The 20,058-nt window shown below is 39.9% G+C and overlaps 1 protein-coding gene across 1 annotated transcript; it reads right to left on the bottom strand.

The window, feature by feature from the left end:
* Positions 1-803: 803 nt before the first annotated feature.
* acat1 (acetyl-CoA acetyltransferase 1) lies at positions 804-9,056 on the bottom strand. Its single transcript, XM_068721297.1, has 12 exons — positions 8,943-9,056; positions 8,262-8,309; positions 8,057-8,174; positions 7,735-7,830; positions 7,182-7,282; positions 6,745-6,888; positions 5,972-6,122; positions 5,792-5,887; positions 5,383-5,496; positions 5,102-5,166; positions 3,593-3,750; positions 804-1,192 (listed from the first exon to the last, which is right to left on the bottom strand). The coding sequence occupies exons 1-12, from the start codon at positions 8,991-8,993 to the stop codon at positions 1,072-1,074; spliced, it is 1,263 nt and encodes a 420-aa protein (XP_068577398.1). The 5' UTR covers positions 8,994-9,056; the 3' UTR covers positions 804-1,071.
* Between the last annotated feature and the right edge of the window lie 11,002 nt (positions 9,057-20,058).

The raw sequence follows: 20,058 nt of genomic DNA, 5'->3' as shown, positions 1-20,058 counted from the left end.
TTTATAGATAGACTTCTTTAGGGTTTTTGCAAAAAGTGTCCAACAAATCTGTAATGTGTGAAAAAAGGTGTTGGTAGCTAATCTAATTGTTTTAAGTGTTTCATTTGCACATACAATTTAAGCGTGTGGGGGATTGTGAAAAAAACCCAGTACCATTAAGAAACTGGAACATAATTCTTAAATAGTGTTGGGGAGATTTTCAATACACTTTAAAGATATTTTTAAGGAAGTTAATTGTTACCCAAGCACAAGGAAACTGCAGACCTTGAGATAAAAAGAAAAAAGCTATTTATTGCCTGCATATTAGGAAAAAGCTGAATTATTAAATAATGTTTGGAGTAATTTCAAATGTGTTACTTGCTCATTATCGCCTATTTACCATGAAATTTGAGGACCTGTGAAATTAATTGTGACTAAAAAAATATTGTGCATTTGTTTGATGAGTATGTTTTGTATAGTATTTAAATAAACAAAATGCATTAGTTTGTTGAAGGAGTTTTGTATTTGCAAACAACACGTTTGTTAGTGAATCCTAGGGCGATGGTTTTGTTTGTTTAAGTTTTGGCAGGAAATAAACTCCACGATTATAAGCAACAAAGAATTCAGCTCTGACCAGTTACTCTCTGTACTCTGTTGTACTCTCTGTACAAGTGCACTTATTACTAAGAAAATAGCAACATCTAGTGGTCAACTATATTTTAGTGTAGTATAACTTTTAATATTAAAACAAAACAATGTAATGTTGTGAAACTTGAGTTAATGCAGGTCAAACTTTTAATCAGAGAAGATCAATAACACAAAAGTGGTTTCATAAAAACTTTATTTAACCATTTCATTCAGAGTTAAATATTAATCAAATTTGTTTCATCGAACAAAGGAGTGTTTCAAACACTACAGTCATGTATCGAGTACTACTTTGCTACTTGGGCAAGGCCACTGGCACTACAGTTGTAACAGAAGCATTCTTCACAGTAAAAAGAGTGTACAGATGCCTTGGCCATTTGGAGTGGACAGCTAGTGAACACAGTTTAACACAGAGTGTTTCAGGGAGAGAGAAGTTCCTCAAGTTTCCTACAACTTCTGGATCAGGATAGATGACGCTCCACCACCTCCATTGCAGATACCTGCCAGTCCATACTGGCCTGACTTCAGGTTGTGCACCATGTGACCCACGATTCTCGCCCCAGACATCCTGACAGCAGAAAGAGTAAATACCGTATCAGTGATCATAACATTTTCTCTATACACATTTACAGTGGGTACGGAAAGTATTCAGACCCCTTTACATTTTTCACTCTTTGTTACATTGCAGCCATTTGCTAAAATCGAAAAAGTTCATTTTATTTCTCATTAATGTACACTCAGCACCCCATCTTGACAGAAAAAAAACAGAAATGTAGAAATTTTTGCAAATTTATTAAAAAAGAAAAACTGAAATATCCCATGGTCATAAGTATTCAGACCCTTTGCTCAGTATTGAGTAGAAGCACCCTTTTGAGCTAGTACAGCCATGAGTCTTCTTGGGAATGATGCAACAAGTTTTTCACACCTGGATTTGGGGATCCTCTGCCATTCTTCCTTGCAGATCCTCTCCAGTTCCGTCAGGTTGGATGGTGAACGTTGGTGGACAGCCATTTTCAGGTCTCTCCAGAGATGCTCAATTGGGTTTAGGTCAGGGCTCTGGCTGGGCCAGTCAAGAAAGGTCACAGAGTTGTTCCGAAGCCACTCCTTTGTTATTTTAGCTGTGTGCTTAGGGTCATTGTCTTGTTGGAAGGTGAACCTTCGGCCCAGTCTGAGGTCCTGAGCACTCTGGAAGAGGTTTTCTTCCAGGATATCTCTGTACTTGGCCGCATTCATCTTTCCTTCAATTGCAACCAGTCGTCCTGTCCCTGCAGCTGAAAAACACCCCCATAGCATGATGCTGCCACCACCATGTTTCACTGCTGGGATTGTATTGGGCAGGTGATGAGCAGTGCCTGGTTTTCTCCACACATACCGCTTAGAATTAACGCCAAAAAGTTCAATCTTCGTCTCATCAGACCAGAGAATCTTATTTCTCAGTCTGGGAGTCCTTCATGTGTTTTTTGGCAAACTCTATGCAGGCTTTCATATGTCTTGCACTGAGGAGAGGCTTCCGTCGGGCCACTCTGCCATAAAGCCCCGACTGGTGGAGGGCTGCAGTGATAGTTGACTTTGTGGAACTTTCTCCCATCTCCCTACTGCATCTCTGGAGCTCAGCCACAGTGATCTTTGGGTTCTTCTTTACCTCTCTCACCAAGGCTCTTCTCCCACGATTGCTCAGTTTGGCTGGACGGCCAGGTCCAGCCAAACCTCCTTGGCTGGCAGCCAAACCTCCTTGAGATGGTTCTCCTCTCCTTGAGATGAGAACCATCTCAAGGAGGTTCAGAAGAAATGAACAGCATGCGAGTTAAATATGAGTGTCACAGCAAAGGGTCTGAATACTTATGACCATGTGATATTTCAGTTTTTCTTTTTGAATAAATTTGCAAAAATTTCTACATTTCTGTTTTTTTCTGTCAAGATGGGGTGCTGAGTGTACATTAATGAGAAATAAAATGAACTTTTTCGATTTTAGCAAATGGCTGCAATGAAACAAAGAGTGAAAAATTTAAAGGGGTCTGAATACTTTCCGTACCCACTGTATATATTGCAATTACAATTCACCCTGGAAAGTATGAACACTGAAATAAGCTGAAGGTAATTCTGAGGCAAAAATGAGAGTTGTGGTAAAATATGTATGAAGTCATACAGCCATTAGAGTTTAGTACAAGTACAATGCTACTTCACTGCTCTCCTAAAAAAACAACAACAAACTACTCAGTTGAAACATTAAAAACAAGCGCCCATAGTGTTCTGGGCTACGTTTGAAAATGGGCCTGAAATGCAAGTATACTTTTTGTAAAGGGTAATGGTTTGGATAATTTGTCTGAACTTTTGTCTCTTACTCGACTGGATCAGATTTAAAAAAAATAGCAGAACAAAAATCTGTTTCCACGTCAAGGGGAAGGAATATACGGAGGAAATATGTCCAACACCTTGTTCCTCATTTCAGCTCTGTTCTTCCTGAAAAAGCTAAGTGGCAAGGCAAGTTTATTTGTATAGCACATTTCAACAAGGCAATTCAAAGTGCTTCACATAAAACCGTTAAAAGCATCAAAACAATTAAGAAACATTAAAAACAGTCACTAAAACACTAAAAAGCTGTGTAAGAAATAAAATACAGTAGTAAAATGCAGAAAATTGATTAATATCCTTGAATCTGGTTCAATTAAAGGCAGCAGTAAACAGAAAAGTCTTCAATCTTGAATTGTGACTAAAAGATATTGTGCATTTGTTTGATGAGTATGTTTTGTATAGTATTTGAATAAACAATCATTAGTTTGTTGAAGGAGTTTTGTATTTGCAAACCACACGTTTGTTAGTGAATCCTAGGGCGATGGTTTTGTTTGTTTAAGTTTTGGCAGGAAATAAACTCCACGATTATAAGCAACAACAAATTGGTAGTGTTTTTGTTCTTTTCTCCTCATTCCAGGTCACACCCACACAGTCAGTGTGAGTCTCAGCTGCTTACCCGATGGGGTGTCCCAGTGACACGGCTCCCCCGTTCACGTTGACTTTTGCGGGGTCGATGTCCAACATCTTGATGTTGGCCAGCACGACCACGCTGAAGGCCTCGTTGATCTCCCACATGGTGATATCCTCCTTCTTCAGGCCTGCTGCATCCAGGACCTGAAAACACACAGACACACAATGGAAGTAGTAGGATAACAGCACTATGGTTCAGGATGACACACACGATGACCAACACTGACACTGCCTGCCCCCCCCCCCCCCAGGGTAACTGCTGTGCTAACAGTTCCATCAATTCCTGGGATGACTAAATTAAATTTATAATAAACACACAATTGTAAAAAGCTGAATTGCTGAAGATGTCCACAGACGAACCTTAGGATCATATTGGAGCCGATCCGGGCATTTCATAATGTATCGGTGGAATAAGTTGATCAAATTCCGATCCTGTCATTACTGAACTATTGGAGCTATTCACTCCACATGTCAGTGAGTGTACGCGTTTTAAAGATCATTTGCCAATTGTGTTTCGGACACCCAGGTTGTTAAAATACACGGAGTCGCTAAACTCTGACACTAAGCAGTCTGTTCTCTCTCCTCTCTTTCTTATTAAGAAAAGTGTACAAACAGTCTGGCAGTGACTGTTTGTACTTCTGTCACCAGATGACAAATGTTTCTGGTTCCTATCAGCCGTCAGTAATCAACGTTAATGTGAGTGATTAGATGGCAGGCCAACATTTAACCTGGCCGTTGTAGGCAGCTGGTATCTGAACTCTCTCCCAGACCCGAACATAAGATTGTTTATGAAGGAATAACAAGTGTTCTATAGTCTCAACTGGGCATGGGACGATAAGTCACGATTATCCTGGCCAAAATAATTGTAATTTATGACATTATCCTGATAATCATTAAAACAAATGCTTAAAACTCTTAAATGGCACTAAAACATACTGGAATCACTTTACCTTACTATTTTGTTAAGAAACAAACATTTTTATTGCATCACAGATAGGATACATCTTTTTTTTGTGAACATATTTAGTAAAAAAAACAATAGTAAACAAGGTAATCATAAATCATACAGTCCTCCTGCATAAAGATAAAAAATAAGAACATAGTGCGAGTTTATTCTTTCTTACATAATTCCTGTAATCCAGCTCTATTTCACTACTGTACCTCCACCCGATTACCTAATAATGGAATTTCACCACAGTCAACTTATTGATTGTTTTTAATTGTGATCTGTTAAAATCCTATATTGTCCAATCCCTAAAAACAACTTCAGAGTGATACATCATCTCTCTCATCAGATCACATCAGTTTCAAGAGTCATATTCTCTCAGATAAACTTTCATCCAACTCATGTCAACAGCTTAAGCGTATTTTGTACAATAGTTAAGTTTGAAACAGGCCAGTCAGTATACATATTCAATCAACATGTAGGTCAATTTAAGCATCGGATCAGACCAAATATTACTAAAACCTACTATTTACATTGACCTGTACTCACCTTTGGTACAGCGAATGCAGGAGCAATGGGGAAATCAATGGGAGCAACAGCAGCATCAGCAAAAGCTATGGAAAAAAACATTACCTATCAATCTTGCAATGTAATAATTACTATGACAAATAAAAAGGTCCTGTTTAATGATGTGGTAATAACACACAAACAAGTGCCTGTTTTATTTTGACTATATTATACTATTTAATTTTAACAGGTATTTCTAATTTTAGAGATATCTTACATTGTCCCAAGCTCAGTTTGTTGGAGTGTGTGCGTGTGCGGCTTACAGACAATCCTGGCCAGTGGAGTGACGTTGAGTCTCTTTGCAGCATCTGCTGTCATTAAAACGAGAGCAGCTGCTCCATCGTTCAGTGTGCTGGCATTGGCCGCCGTCACTGTGCCTGAGAAGCAGGTGAAAAGAACAAAATGCACATTAAAATAAATAATGATTACCATTATTACTTTTCCCTCCAAAAAAATGTTTACGGTTGGAATTTACAAGAGCATGCGATTACATTCCAAGGAGCATTTGCAGCAGGAGAGTACAACTTCAATACCAAGCGTAGTAGTAGTAGTAGTAGTAGTAGTATTATTATTATTATATTATGAGTCACTACAGGATGGAAGGTTCTGTAAATGAGCACAACAATTAAAAATATGCTAAGTGGAAGTAAGTAATGACAACAGCATCGTTACCATTCTCTCTCTGGAACACAGCCTTCAGTTTGAGAACTTTGCTGAAGTCGACCCGCCTCCACTCTTCATCCTCGGACACGACCACATCAGGTTTGCCTGCAGAACCATATCCACATCAGATAAGCTTGGCTATATTATGAAACGACCAACGTTCACCGGCCCTAGACCAACCCGCTGTACCTCTCTGGGGAACGCTGACTGGCACGATCTCCTTGGCCAGCACCCCGGACTCGTACGCCGCTTTGCTGCGGCTGTACGAGCCAATGGCGTAGGCGTCCTGCTCCTCTCTGGTGATGCTGCTGTTCTTGGCTGTGTTCTCTGCACAGTTGCCCTGTTACAGGTAGCGAGGCCAAAGCAAAATCAACAGATCAAACATGAAACCGACCAAATTACACATCCTCTTCCTCCTCATGCTCTGTAAACACACAATGCAGGAAATTACAAATGTTTTGCTCCACACACATTTATGTGGCAGCTACATGCCAATGCATGATTAGGATATATACATTATCAATTTAAATTTTAAAATATATAACTGATAATTAAAGTAAAGATTAATTTTCACCTTTCACAAATGTCTCATGTAAATATATAAATAAATAAAAGCAAAAATATAGAAAAAAGGTAAATCCACACTTTAATTTTTTTTTTAATAAATTGTACCAATATTTCAGAGTTTTGAACAAGGCTTCCCATTCAAATAAAATACAAATAAAATAGGCCTCCTTTACTTAAACACAATTTTTGAATTGGATTCCATTCCAACGGGTCTAAACCGAACTCCTCCTTTTCAACCAGAATTGCATCCAATTACAGAAGCAAGAGTCACTTTATAGACTATTTTACTTGAAATTTTATTCTCACTATATATAATTTCAATGCATTCAAACATCATCTCCAAGAAAAATGTAAATATATGACATGGTGATATTAAACAGGAGCTTGATAGTTACCATGTGGAATTTGTTGTAGACGTCAGTGAGTCCATCCTTGACAATGAGGTCTTCCATCCTCACTCCTCCGTATGTCGGGGTATCTCTGGACATCACATAAGGTACGTTGGACATGCTCTCCATGCCTCCCGCCACCATCACGTCCTGAAATCACACAGACAGCCACATGCTGTTATGCAGCAACATCTACAGTCTATTGTTATTAGAAGTTCACTTCCTCTGTGTCTCATTACGTTTGACAGGATTTGTTAATTACAGCAACTCTATCAAAGAACTGAAAAATATGTAGTCTATGATGACCATACTGTAAACAACGTGCAAACAAAACTTGTTTTTGGTCACAACAAAGCTTTCCTGGATCTTGCCAGGGATCAGATTCATGTTTTTATTTGCACTCGAGTGAGCAGAAGAGAGAGTGTATTCAATGCTAATGCTACCTGGTGTCCACACATTAGACTCTGAGCTGCCATCATGATGGACTTCATTCCGGAGGCACAGACTTTGTTGATGGTGGTTGCTGGAGTGCTGAGGGTCAAGCCTAAAATAAATAGATAAAAGTAATATTATCTTGACCTTCACTCAGTTATGAATTTGCATGTCAGTCTGGCACAGGGGAACTGCATATTTGACAATAGTATTATAATATTTCAGAGTGAACCGTCAATCAGAGCTGTAATGTTTCTCATACGTAGGTCACGTTAGCTTCCAACCTTCCTGTAATCTCTTACATCAATAACGATATAAGAGATAGACCTTGTGTCACCTTGGAGCTACAAGCTTTTTTTTTTTTCATACATCGTAGCCTCGGTCATGCGTGAATGAAGTGCAGTTTTCAGGTTATGAATGTAAATTAGCTGCTCACAGATAAGGCTGGGAGATATGGTCACAATCTTCTCTCCCGATATAGGTCATTTCATATCTAGACAACGATATATATATCATGATGATAATCTTTAGAATGAAGGTGAAAATATACTGGTAGAGTCATACCTGCTCCAAGCAAGGCTTGTCTTGTGGGGGCCTGGCCTTCCCCTGCCTGAAGCACGTTGCCCATGTAGACCTCCTTCACCTCCTCAGGAGCGATTCCTTCACACCAGGAACATAAAGTCAACTCACTAAATATACACAGAGGTATCTTCTCTTTAATGCAGCACTCCACCTACTCATGTATACAGCTGATCTGTTACATCTGGTGTATTAGCTCAGCCATGCATGCACACACATATCACTGAACACAATCAGCTGATGTTACTACAAGGCCTAAATGAAAGCAAACAGTTTTCTCCAAACAAAGTGAACCATCTGAACACACCTGCTTTGTCTATGGCTCCCTTAATGGCGATGGAGCCCAGTCTGGTGGCTGGCACCGCTGCCAGACTGCCTCTGAAGGACCCCATTGGAGTGCGGACTGCACTGACGATGACAACTTCCTGAAACCAGGCATTATTAAGTCTGCATTATAAGTGTGCAGTCCTAACATTGAATTGTGAGGAGGTTATAAAAGTTACTGTACTCACATTGAGAGAAGGGCGAGACGAGTAGGTTCTTGAGAGGTACCTGTGAGCCTACAATGGCAGGACAAGGATGGGGATAAAGCATCTATCTCATCGTCACACGTTCCAGTAAAGTCTGCTGTTCAACCTGAAGCGCCTTGATATCATTCCGGGCCAAATTCAGTTTGAACCCAAGCAAGTAACGCGAGAGAAACGTGAGAAATACGTTAGCTATGCTAATAACAAAGGCGCACACAAACAGCTGGCGTTAGCAAAGTTAAACGATGTAACACAGTAAAATTGTTATAAGGTTGGTGTCGTGTCGGTCAAACATATACCTGGCTGTCACCCGTTAAAAAGACCCCCTTTGGATTTTTTTTATATAGTCAGTTAAGCTAGCTACTATTGTTGCTTTAATTGTTAATATCTTTAGTTTGTAGAGAAGCAGACTTTGTTGTAACATCGTTTAGAAAAACTGTGACATTAGAACACTACAGCGCTCGAGCCACTTTGAGTTCTCAGGTGTGTTCAAGCTGTTTAATTACTTTGGTCAAGGACGACACAAAAAGGTTAGCTGAGCTGTTCTAAGTGAACCACCAGGGCCTTGTGTTTACAGACAGCCAGACTGTCGCTACAGCATTCCTCTGCAGCATAACAATAAAACAGACGAACCCAAACAAATCATTTTTACACGCTATCACTTACCAGGCGTTTACAAAACTGCGTGCGCATGGTTAAAAGTCCACTGGATGACATTCTGGACTATGAGAGTCACACACTTGCACCCACTTCACCTTCAGCCATGCAGCAGGAGGGTTAAAACACTGCAGCCAATCACAGTGGGAGGTGTGTTTCTCCGACGTCATCGTCGGCTGGGCATTGTGGTTGATGTAGTTTTTCCCAATAACATCCCACAATGATTCATGTACGTTTTGATAGTCCGCTTTACTGTTTAGTCGAAAAGACTAAAATGCACAGTCGTATTTCCGTTTGTTGTCTGAATCTAAAAACGAAAAAACGAAAGAACCAAAGTCAAATAAATCCCTTCAAAAAGAGACGCAAAGCACGACAGGTAACCCGGAAGTAAGACTATTTCAAAATAAAAGTCAAGGCAATAGAATGACCGTATGCAAGACATTCTTATATAGTCTATGATGCAAGCACATACCAGTGTAACATTAGAAGAAAATAAATTAATGAATATAAATAAATAAATCTGGGCCGATGGGAGTGTGTTAGCAACAATAGTTGACTACAGGTGATTTAATATAAATTTATCCATGGATACAGCAAGAATCAACTTTTCGATAAATGATTAATGAAACATGGAGAGCACAACTACTCTCACATTTCTAAGATGTCTCACATTGTTATATACAAGTCAAATGATTGTTGTTTAGCGCTGTTACCTGTTTAGCTGTATGTCTAACTCTGTGCATGTACATTTAGATTAGTCATTTATTCCCGTTCCCTATATAATAACAATTGAATCTTTAACAATGGTTTTCTCTTGAAAATAAAATGTTTCTAATTCTGTGGGCCCTCTGTGCATTCGAGAACCTAAAATCTGGCTTTGAGGTGGAACTAAAATGAACACCATCAGTGATAACTTAAGGCTGACTATTTTCAAAATAGTAACAAATCTGACGGTCTGCATCCCCCTGGAGCTCCAGAGATCAATCTGAGGGGACACGAGACAGGTAACATGGTGGCAAAGAAGAAAAGAGAACCAATGAATGTGTTTTTTGCTCTTGTCTTGTGAGATTAGAAAACAAATTGAAAGTGTATTGGCCAAACTTTCTGAATCCCAATGGAAATAAAACTGAAGTAATTTTATTTGGACCACAGCATTGGACCAACATTATATCTTCTCATCTTAGCCCTTTGACCTCTTCTGTTGAACCATTCAATTCAGGATTGAACTGTGACAAATAAATCAGTGAGGTAGTTCAATTATGTATAATGTTTAATAAAAATAAACAAAACATCTCTTTATTTTTCAACTGTCATTATGCATTGCTTCATGAACTACACATGCTCACTTTTCCATGTAGGTATGTTTAGTTCTTAAATTACATAAATATAACAAGTAAATACATGATGTATACAACTAGGAGGTTGCAAATTAACCATAAACATCAAATATCAGATGAAATTAAAGCTGCAAGCAGCATTGATCGGGCCCTCGCAACTACGCGCACGTCGAGGATACCGGCAGGACTCTGGTTGACGCGGTCATGCATTTCTGTGACCATCATACACTGCGTGCACAAGTTAGATGATATTTCTGCGTCGACCAGCAGCGTAGCAAGATCATGTTGCCAGGCATTATGCCTCAAATGTTTTGAGTTTACTCCGATGCAATCATAAATGTAAGCCTGTTAAGATCATTAAGAAAATGAATGTGCATGAATGCGCTTCAGTGTTTGTAACATAACAGACTTGTCAGTTTACTGGGTGCAGTGTCCTGCTGATTGTATTTGGACTCACATGAAAGTTAACAGAACAGCAGTGTAATTTGCTTTTACTTGAACACTTTAATTTAACACTTTAACTTTAGATTGTAGTGTGAAGCATTCATTGCAACATTTATTCTGATTCTCGAGTAGAAGCTCTGGACAGATCATTTATACTAATGCCCACTGACATGGTTTGAGAACCACTGTTGTCTAACTTTTGCTCTCCAAGCATCTTAGTTTGCACATATTTAGATCAGAGAAGTCTTTTTCTCATGGTGTGTCCACAAACCCTTTTATTAAGATCAGTGTTCGGGCCGCTGTAATTATAGAATCCTGCTTACGTCCGTGGTTGCCAGTAGGTGGCGCTATGACTATGAGTTAATATTGGCATGCAGATGTCCTAAAATCATGACAGTAATCAAGCATGTCAACTTTGGGACAGTTTTGACAAAGAACAGTTGAGTTACAACAGCTTGATGGATGATGGCGAACCATGTAAAATGGCCGCTACACCAAGTCCATGTTTGATGAATTCTAAACTTTTAATCACAAAGGTCTTTAGATTGTTCTGACCAAATTCTAAGCTGATCTGATTAATTACCTAGGACTAGTTCGTAGTACAGCACCTGGAAATGGGAAAAATACACAAGAAATTCATACAAAATTAGAAATGGCTGACTTCCGGTTGGGTTTAGAGCATGAACCCCTAAGACTTTTTTTAAAATCCACATGTGATACATCTGCTTACCAAATGTTATACATCTAGGTGAAATGTACTGCGAGGGCTGCATCGTCGAAATATTGTAGGGGGCGCTATCGAGCCGAGTTGCCACTCTGAAGCATTAAAATCACATCAGATAACTACATTCAGGATTTTAAATGTGTGTGACAAGTTTGATTTTGTTTTGAGTATTTTTAGCCCCTCAAAAACACTTTTGTTTTTCATGGCGAGGAATGCGTCGCCACGGCAACGGCATTTCACGAAACAACAAGCTTTGAGTAACTTTTAATCACAAAGGTCTGTAGATTGTTCTGACCAAATTCTAAGTTGATCTGATTAATTCCCTGGGAGGAGTTCGTTAAAGTAGAGCGCCTGGAAATTGCAAAAATGACACTAGAAATTCAGACTAAATTCAAAATGGCTGACTTCCGGTTGGGTTTAGGGCATGGCCCCAAGAGACTTTTATTTAAGTCCACATGTGATACATGTGCCTACCAAATTTTGTTAATCTATGTGAAACGTACTGCGAGGGCTGCTTCGTCGAAATTTTGTAGGGGGCGCTATTGAGCCGATTTAACACTCTGATTGAATAAAATCATATTATATAACTACATTTTGGCCTTGTGATCTGTGTGTCAAGTTTGCTTGTGTTTCGAGCTTTTTTAACCTCTCCAAATGACCATCGTTTTTCACGGCGAAGACTGCGTTACCACGGCAACGCCTTTCGCCGAAACATCAAAAGCTTAGAGAACTGGCATTATGAACTTCTTACATTTGTGTGGAACAAATTTGATGTTGATCTGATTTTCTTACTAAGAGAAATAAGCCAAAGTATAAAGACTTTAACTTACTGTTGCCAGTAGGTGGCGCTATGACTATGATTCAAAATTGGCCTGCAGACGTCTTCAGGCCTGGAGTTTAATCAAACATGTGAAATCTGGTAAAGATCTGATGATGCGGAGTCGAGTTACATCAGTTTATTCGTTCATGGCGAAGGATCGAAGTTCGCCGAGCCGCCACGTCGCTGCCCTTCGACAACTTCTTACGATCTTCACAATGAAGCATTATCAACATCTTAAGGCTTTTCTGACAAAACTTTAGAGGGATCGGAATAATCTGTGAGGAGCAGGATGTCAAAGTACAAAACGTACAACTTCCTGTTGCCACTAGGTGGCGCTATTACTATGATTCTAAATTGTCATATACATGTGTTCAGGGTCAGGATGTTATGATATCGGAGAAATTTGGAGCAGATTAGGCAATGTACAGCCGAGTTACAACAACTTCCTGTTTCATGGCGAATGGTGTTTTTTTGCCGCCACGCCACGGACACATAGTTCGATAACTTTTTGATCTTTGAGTATCGTTTCACTGCCAAGGTCTCAAGAGCATACTGACCAAATCTGAAGGCAATCGGGTTTAATCTCTAGGAGGAGTTCGTTAAAGTACGGTGCCTTGAAACGGTCCAAAAAGGTCATAAAATTCAAAATGGCCGACTTCCTGTTTGGTTTAGGATATACCTACTTTTGACTTTTTTGTACGTCCCATCACGTTCCACATACCTACCAAATTTCCTACAGCTAGGTGAAACCCAAAGTTGGGGCTACTCTGTAGGGGGCGCTATCGAGCCAAAATGTCATGCCGCAGCTGGACACCCCAATAATACTGGAATTTTCACCACGATTGAATTTTGTGCCAAATTTCAAAAGATTCCCAGTATCCCTAGCACCTCCTTTAGTATCCCTAGCACCTCCTTTTTGCGATGAAACTGGTTGGATAATAATAATAATAATAATAACAATAAAAAACATTAGAATAACAATAGGTCCTCCGCTCCGACTACGTCGGTGCTCGGGCCCTAATAATCAGCATTCAATACATCTGTATCAATAACCTAGATAATTAATAAAGGCACAGGTACTAAATGTTTTGTTTAAATAGCTATAATACACTGTCTTGTTATTAAGTGTCAGAAGAAGCCTAACTTCTTTATATTTGAATCACAGATTGTGAATGTAAGTTATTGTATCATGCAATCTGCTGACATCGTGAAAAACATCAACTGTGCATGACTGTGGATGATAGTAAACTCATACTGAGCACACAGATGTTTAAAGATACCAGATAAAGTATTGATCTTTATTGAAATAAGGTTTTAGGTAAATTGTACAGATGCTGATCAGCCTTCAACGTTGCGGCTGCAGGTTTTGTTTTCATCACGAGATTCCGCTTGATCACCGTAATGACGTCACGTTTGTAAAAGCCTAAATCTTCCTTGAATGAATCGCTCTCTCGCCGGGTGCTGTGGCGCGCGCCTGTAATCCAAGTTACCGGGAGGCTGAGGCTGGAGGATCGTTTGAGCTCAGGAGCTCTGAGCTGCAGCGGACTATGAATTTCGGTTGTCCGCACTCAGTTCGGTATCGGTATGGTGCTCCTGGGGGAGCCCGGGACCACCAGGTCGTCTAAGGAGGGGTGCATCGGCCCAGGTCGGAGACGGAGCAGGTCAAAGCGCCTGTGAATAGACGCTGTAGTGCAGCCTGAGTAACACAGCGGGACCCAGTCTTTTTACACTCTTTCTACTGTTCATCAAACAGCTGATACAACAACACATGTTGTTTACATGTTACAGCAGCTTCACCAGCTGAAGGTGATATATTCTACCATGAAAACATTCAGAAACCAGTTGTGTTTGTTTGTCCTACAGCTCCTCCACCTGGAGAAGAGGAGCAATGAGCATCAATTACAGCAGTCAGTGCAGCGCCACAGATACAGCAAACTAACGGGGCTTTCTTTATGACGTTCAATCAACGTGATGGAGAGGTGAATAGTCACAAACAAACATTTGTATCTTTGTTTTTATGTTCAAATAACAATCTGTCCATAATTATTCTTCAAGGTATACAAATCTGGATCAAAATCATTTAGAAATGTGTTTTTCTATCTTGTTGTAAATGTGTTGTTTTCATTGAGTGAATCTTATATCAGCCTTAAATATGAACATAGTTGTGAAACAATACAGACAGCTCATGGTTCAGTACAAGACGTGGTTTACGGTCTGAAGTGACAGATGGAGTAGTTACAAAGCAGGTAACACTCTCAACACATGTGGATATTATGGGATTAATCCCAGTGAGTAATAACATAGGATGAATCCATTTCTGTGATGTATTGCAGAGCCCTGATGTAGCTGAAATGAAAGTTTGGAAAAAATATCAATATTAGCAGAAAATGTTTATTTATGTGATGATTGTGTTGGCAAATGGGTCACAGTTGTTTGGAACTATCGGAAGCAAACTGCCTGTAGTTGTTTGAATTAAACTTTGAAGGAAAATGTATATCCATCAAAGGGAAGGGTGCATTATGGGAAAATGCATATTGATAAAAAGAAGCAATGGACCTGAAATATTTAGCCTCAATCATTAGAAGACCTCTTACATTTCAATCATCTCTTTTTCTCAGTTCATCATGTTTTCCTCACATTATTTCATGGGTTTCCTTCTTTACCAGAGACAAGATTCCTGCTGTATCTTCAGTGTCAAACTTTATCAAGCCATGCCATGTCTATATTTCTGCTTCATGTGGTTCATTTCCCAAAATGCTGGACTGTTACTCTACTATGTATACTTTTCAATATGAAGCAACACTAAACAGAACAAGGCACGTTTTTGGAACATGAATGCAGCTTGTGGGTAAGAAACACTGAGTAGCCAGAAAGAGGCTGATGTGATGTGAAATGCAACAACAGACTTGTAACAGCTGTCCAGTTGTTGTTTGTTGTGTGTTGACTTAATGGTGTTTTTGAATCAGCTTTAGTGAATGGAATTATGAATTTCAGTGTTTCTTGTCTGTGCGTAATGGTCGTCTCATCTGTGTAATGAGAGTCATTATACTGTAGCACGTGTGGCAAAATAACACACGTAAAAGTGTTGTCTCCGTTGCGAATATTGAACTTTTTTTTTTTATTTAAGCCGCAACATTAATCGACAGGATACATTCTTTTTTGTATTAATAGTAAATGGAGTATTTTGAGGGATAATCAAAATGTCCCGACAGCTCTGGTGGAGCTGGACTCATCCTGAGGACGGCTGCTGTCTTCCAGATGTTTTACGGTCAGGTCACTACCGTTAGATCATCAGCGATCATGTTGCCCTCTCAGGAGATTAGAATAGGCCTCTTTAGTGAAGTTTATGAGACTGTGTCACGTGCGTAAAATGCGCAAAGCGCCTCTTTCAATGTGGAGACACGTTTTATTTTTTATTTTATTTTATTTTATTATACTTTCTTCATCCCGCAAGGGGAAATTGTTCTCTGCATTTAAATCATCCCCGTCGAGCAGTGGGCTCCCTATGACTGGCGCCCGGGGAGCAGTTAGGGACTCAGGGACACTTCGGCACAGGACTCGTAGCAGCCGAAGATCGAACCGCCGACCTTGCGGATGCCGGACGACCCTCTCTACCCAATGACGGTGTAGGCTAGTTCAGGCTAGCCTACACCACTAGACTACTGGAAGCAATAATATTATGTTCAAATCAATAAAAACATTTTTTGGAATAAATATCATGAGTCAATGTAAATCAATTAGTTAATTAAAGCTGCAAGCAGCATTGATCGGGCCCTCGCAACTTCACGCACGTCGAGGGTACTGGCAGGACTCTGGTTGACGCGGCCATGCATTTCTGTGACCATCATACATTGCGTGCACGAGTTAAACAGTATTTCCTGCCTCAACCAGCAGCGTAGCAAGATCATGTTGCCAGGTCTTAAGCCTCAAATGTTTTGAGTGTACCTCCGATACAATCATAAATGTAAGCCTGTTAAGATCATTAAGAAAATGAATGTGTGAATGTGTTTCAGTGTTTATAAAATAACAGACCGTCAGTTTACTGGGATGGGGTTCAACTCCCTGCAGTGTCCTGCTGATTGTATTTGAACTTACATGAAAGTTAACAGAACAGTATTGTCATTTGCTTTTACTTGAACACTTTAATTTAACACTGTTTTCATTTTAAGCTCTTCTATAACTTTAGATTGTAGTGTGAAGCATTCATTGTAACATTTAACGTGATTTTCATGTAGAAGCTCTGGACAGATCATTTATACTAATGCCCACTGACATGGTTTGAGAACCACTGTTGTCTAACTTTTGCTCTCCATGCATCTTAGTTTGCACATATTTAGATCAGAGAAGTCTTTTTCTCATGGTGTGCACACGAACCCTTTAAATAAATTCAGTGTTTGGGCTGCTGTAATTAAAGAATCCTGCTTACTTCTGTGGTTGCCAGTAGGTGGTGCTATGACTGAGTTGATATTGGCATGCAAAAGTCCTAAAATCATGACGGTAATCAAGCATGTCAAGTTTGGGACAGTTTTGTCAAAGTACAGTTGAGTTACAAAAGCTTGGTGGATGATGGCGAACCATGTAAAATGGCTGCTACACCAAGTCCATGTTGTTTGATGAAACCTCAAGCTTTTAGTAACTTTTAATCGCTACGGTCTTTAGATTGTTCTGACCAAATTCTGAGTTGATCGGATTAATTCCCTTGGAGGAGTTCGTAGTACAGCACATGGAAATGGAAAAAAACAGGAGAAATTCATACAAAATTCAAAATGGCTGACTTCCGGTTGGGTTTAGAGCATGAACCCCTAAGACTTTTTGTTAAGTCTACATGTGATACATCTGCTTACCAAATTTTATACAGCTAGGTGAAACGTACTGCGAGGGCTGCATCGTCAAAAAATTGTAGGGGGCGCTATCGAGCCAACTTGCCGCTCTGAAGCATTAAAATCACATCAGATAACTACATTCAGGATTTTAAATGTGTTTGACAAGTTTGGTTACGTTTTGAGCATTTTTAGCCCCTCAAAAACACTTTTGTTTTTCATGGCGAAGAATGCATCGCCACGGCAACGGCCTTTCACGAAACAACAACCTTTGAGTAACTTTTCATCACAAAGATCTTTAGATTGTACTGACCAAATTTGAAGTCGATCTGATTAATTCCCTAGGAGGAGTTCGTTAAAGTAGAGCCCCTGGAAATGTCTAAAACGACACTAGAAATTCATACAAATTTCAAAATGGCTGACTTCCGGTTGGGTTTAGGGCATGGCCCCAAGAGACTTTTATTTAAGTCCACATGTGATACATGTGCCTACCAAATTTTGTTAATCTATGTGAAACGTACTGCGAGGGCTGCTTCGTCGAAATTTTGTAGGGGGCGCTATTGAGCCGATTTAACACTCTGATTGAATAAAATCATATTATAGAACTACATTTTGGCCTTGTGATCTGTGTGTCAACTTTGCTTGTGTTTCAAGCTTTTTTAACCTCTCCAAATGACCATCGTTTTTCACGGCAAAGACTGCGTTACCACGGCAACGGCGTTCGACGAAACATCAAAAGCTTAGAGAACTGGCATTATGAGCTTCTTACATTTGTGTGGAACAAATTTTGATGTTGATCTGATTTTCCAACTAAGAGAAACAAGCCAAAGTATAAAGACTTTAACTTACTGTTGCCAGTAGGTGGCGCTATGACTATGATTCAAAATCGGCTTGCAGATGTCTTCAGGCCTGGAGTTTAATCAAACATGTGAAATCTGGTAAAGATCTGATGATGCGGAGTCGAGTTACATCAGTTTATTCGTTCATGGCGAAGGATCGAAATTCGCAGAGCCGCCACGTCGCCACGCTTCGACAACTTCCTACAATTTTCACAACGAAGCATTATCAAGGTCTTAAGGCTTTTGTGACAAAATTTGAGAGGGATCCGATTAATCTGTGAGCAGTAGGGTGTCAAAGTACACAACCTATGACTTCCTGTTGCCACTAGGTGGCGCTATTACTATGATTCTAAATTGTCATATACATGTGTTCAGGGTCAGGATGTTATGACATATGAGAAATTTGGAGCAGATTAGGCAATGTACAGCCGAGTTACAACAACTTCCTGTTTCATGGCGAATGGTGTTTTTTTGCCGCCACGCCACGGACACATAGTTCGATAACTTTTTGATCTTTGAGTATCGTTTCACTGCCAAGGTCTCAAGAGCATACTGACCAAATCTGAAGGCAATCGGGTTTAATCTCTAGGAGGAGTTCGTTAAAGTACGGCGCCTTGAAACGGTCCAAAAACGTCATAAAATTAAAAATGGCCGACTTCCTGTTTGGTTTAGGATATACCTCCTTTTGACTTTTTTGTACGTCCCATCACGTTCCACATACCTACCAAATTTCATACAGCTAGGTGAAACCCAAAGTTGGGGCTACTCTGTAGGGGGCGCTATCGAGCCAAAATGTCATGCCGCAGCTGGACACCCCAATAATACTGGAATTTTCACCACGATTGAATTTTGTGCCAAATTTCAAAAGATTCCCAGTATCCCAAGCACCTCCTTTTTGCGATGAAACTGGTACGATAATAATAATAATAAAAAACATTAGAATAACAATAGGTCCTCCGCTCCGACTACGTCGGTGCTCGGGCCCTAATAATAATAATAATAATAATAATAATAAAAAACATTAGAATAACAATAGGTCCTCCGCTCCGACTACGTCGGTGCTCGGGCCCTAATTAATTTATTTGGTAAGTGGCCGTGTCATGTGCGGGATACGTCACGGTTTAACGGAGTAAACCTGACGCAAAGCACAGCTAGCTAGCGTTACATTACAAAAACCTGAAGCTAACAATTAGCTCTACTCACCTGTAACAACAGCTGCCACCGTTGAAATGAAGGGTATTTTGAAATAAAATGTTTAACACAAATATATATACATATATAAACATAATTATATAGAGAGATATTTATACATAAATAGATATAGATAGATATTGATACCTATCATTTTCATTAGCTTTCTTTTTTGGCATTTCGCTTCGCTAGTACAGCTCAATACTGCACGGTCAGAATGTGACTTTGTGATGGACAATATATCACGAACCAAAGTCTAATGTCTAATCTCAACAAAGCATCGCCCAGCTTCACCAGGACATCCCCGTACTGTGACGTTACAGGCACTGTAAGCCTTTTCATGTTTGCCTCTATCACTTCACTGCTGCTTCTTCTTTTCACATCAAGGAAATGAGAGCACTGGGATCCCGAGTGAAAAATAAACAGAGGGGAGACCAGCAGGAGAGCTGATACACTCTGGTGTGGGAGAGCAGTGAATCATCTGAAGACTTATTGAATATTTGCTCTATTTGATGTCATTATCGCCCCAGTGATCGTCAGTCCCATCATCAGCACCGTCCAAGAGACTCCAGACTACAGGCAGGGGAGAGATACAGGAGGCAGACCAGGAGCTGAGGGGCATTTGAGGTCAAAACCCAGTGAGACTGAATAAACAGAAGGCCTACCAATGATGTTCAGCTTGGGCAGAAAACACAGAAATTAACTTTTACATTGCAGAAATTTGTCTGAATATATAGGGAGATGTACTGGTTTACTTCAAGGGTTAAAGGGCTGGAAGCAGCATCAACAAGAACTATTGACGTTGGTGTTGGATTACTGAGAACAGTATCTGCTGGGAGTGAGTGTGTGGGCTCTAATCAACGCCGACCGAGTGATCGATACATTATCTGTCCGTGCACAGAAATTCCCGGTTGAGCCTACACATGAGAAGATGGAGATGACAGCAGAGG

This window comes from Cebidichthys violaceus, unplaced genomic scaffold (assembly GCF_023349555.1).
Source record: "Cebidichthys violaceus isolate CVI_PGR_0920_01 unplaced genomic scaffold, fCebVio1.0.p SCAF_27, whole genome shotgun sequence".
In the NCBI taxonomy this organism is placed as follows: domain Eukaryota; kingdom Metazoa; phylum Chordata; class Actinopteri; order Perciformes; family Stichaeidae; genus Cebidichthys; species Cebidichthys violaceus.
The sequence above is the reverse complement of the archived record's forward strand: the minus strand, read 5'-3'. Positions and strand labels throughout refer to the sequence as shown.

Coding starts and splice junctions, on each gene's coding strand:
- acat1 (XM_068721297.1), bottom strand. CDS start 8,993: ATGTCATCCAGTGGACTTTTAACCATGCGCACGCAGTTTTGTAAACGC. Junction 7,831..8,056: donor GGGAGCCATAGACAAAGCAG/GTGTGTTCAGAT, acceptor CCTGGTGTGAAG/GAATCGCTCCTGAGGAGGTG. Junction 6,889..7,181: donor GTCTAATGTGTGGACACCAG/GTAGCATTAGCA, acceptor GTGTGATTTCAG/GACGTGATGGTGGCGGGAGG.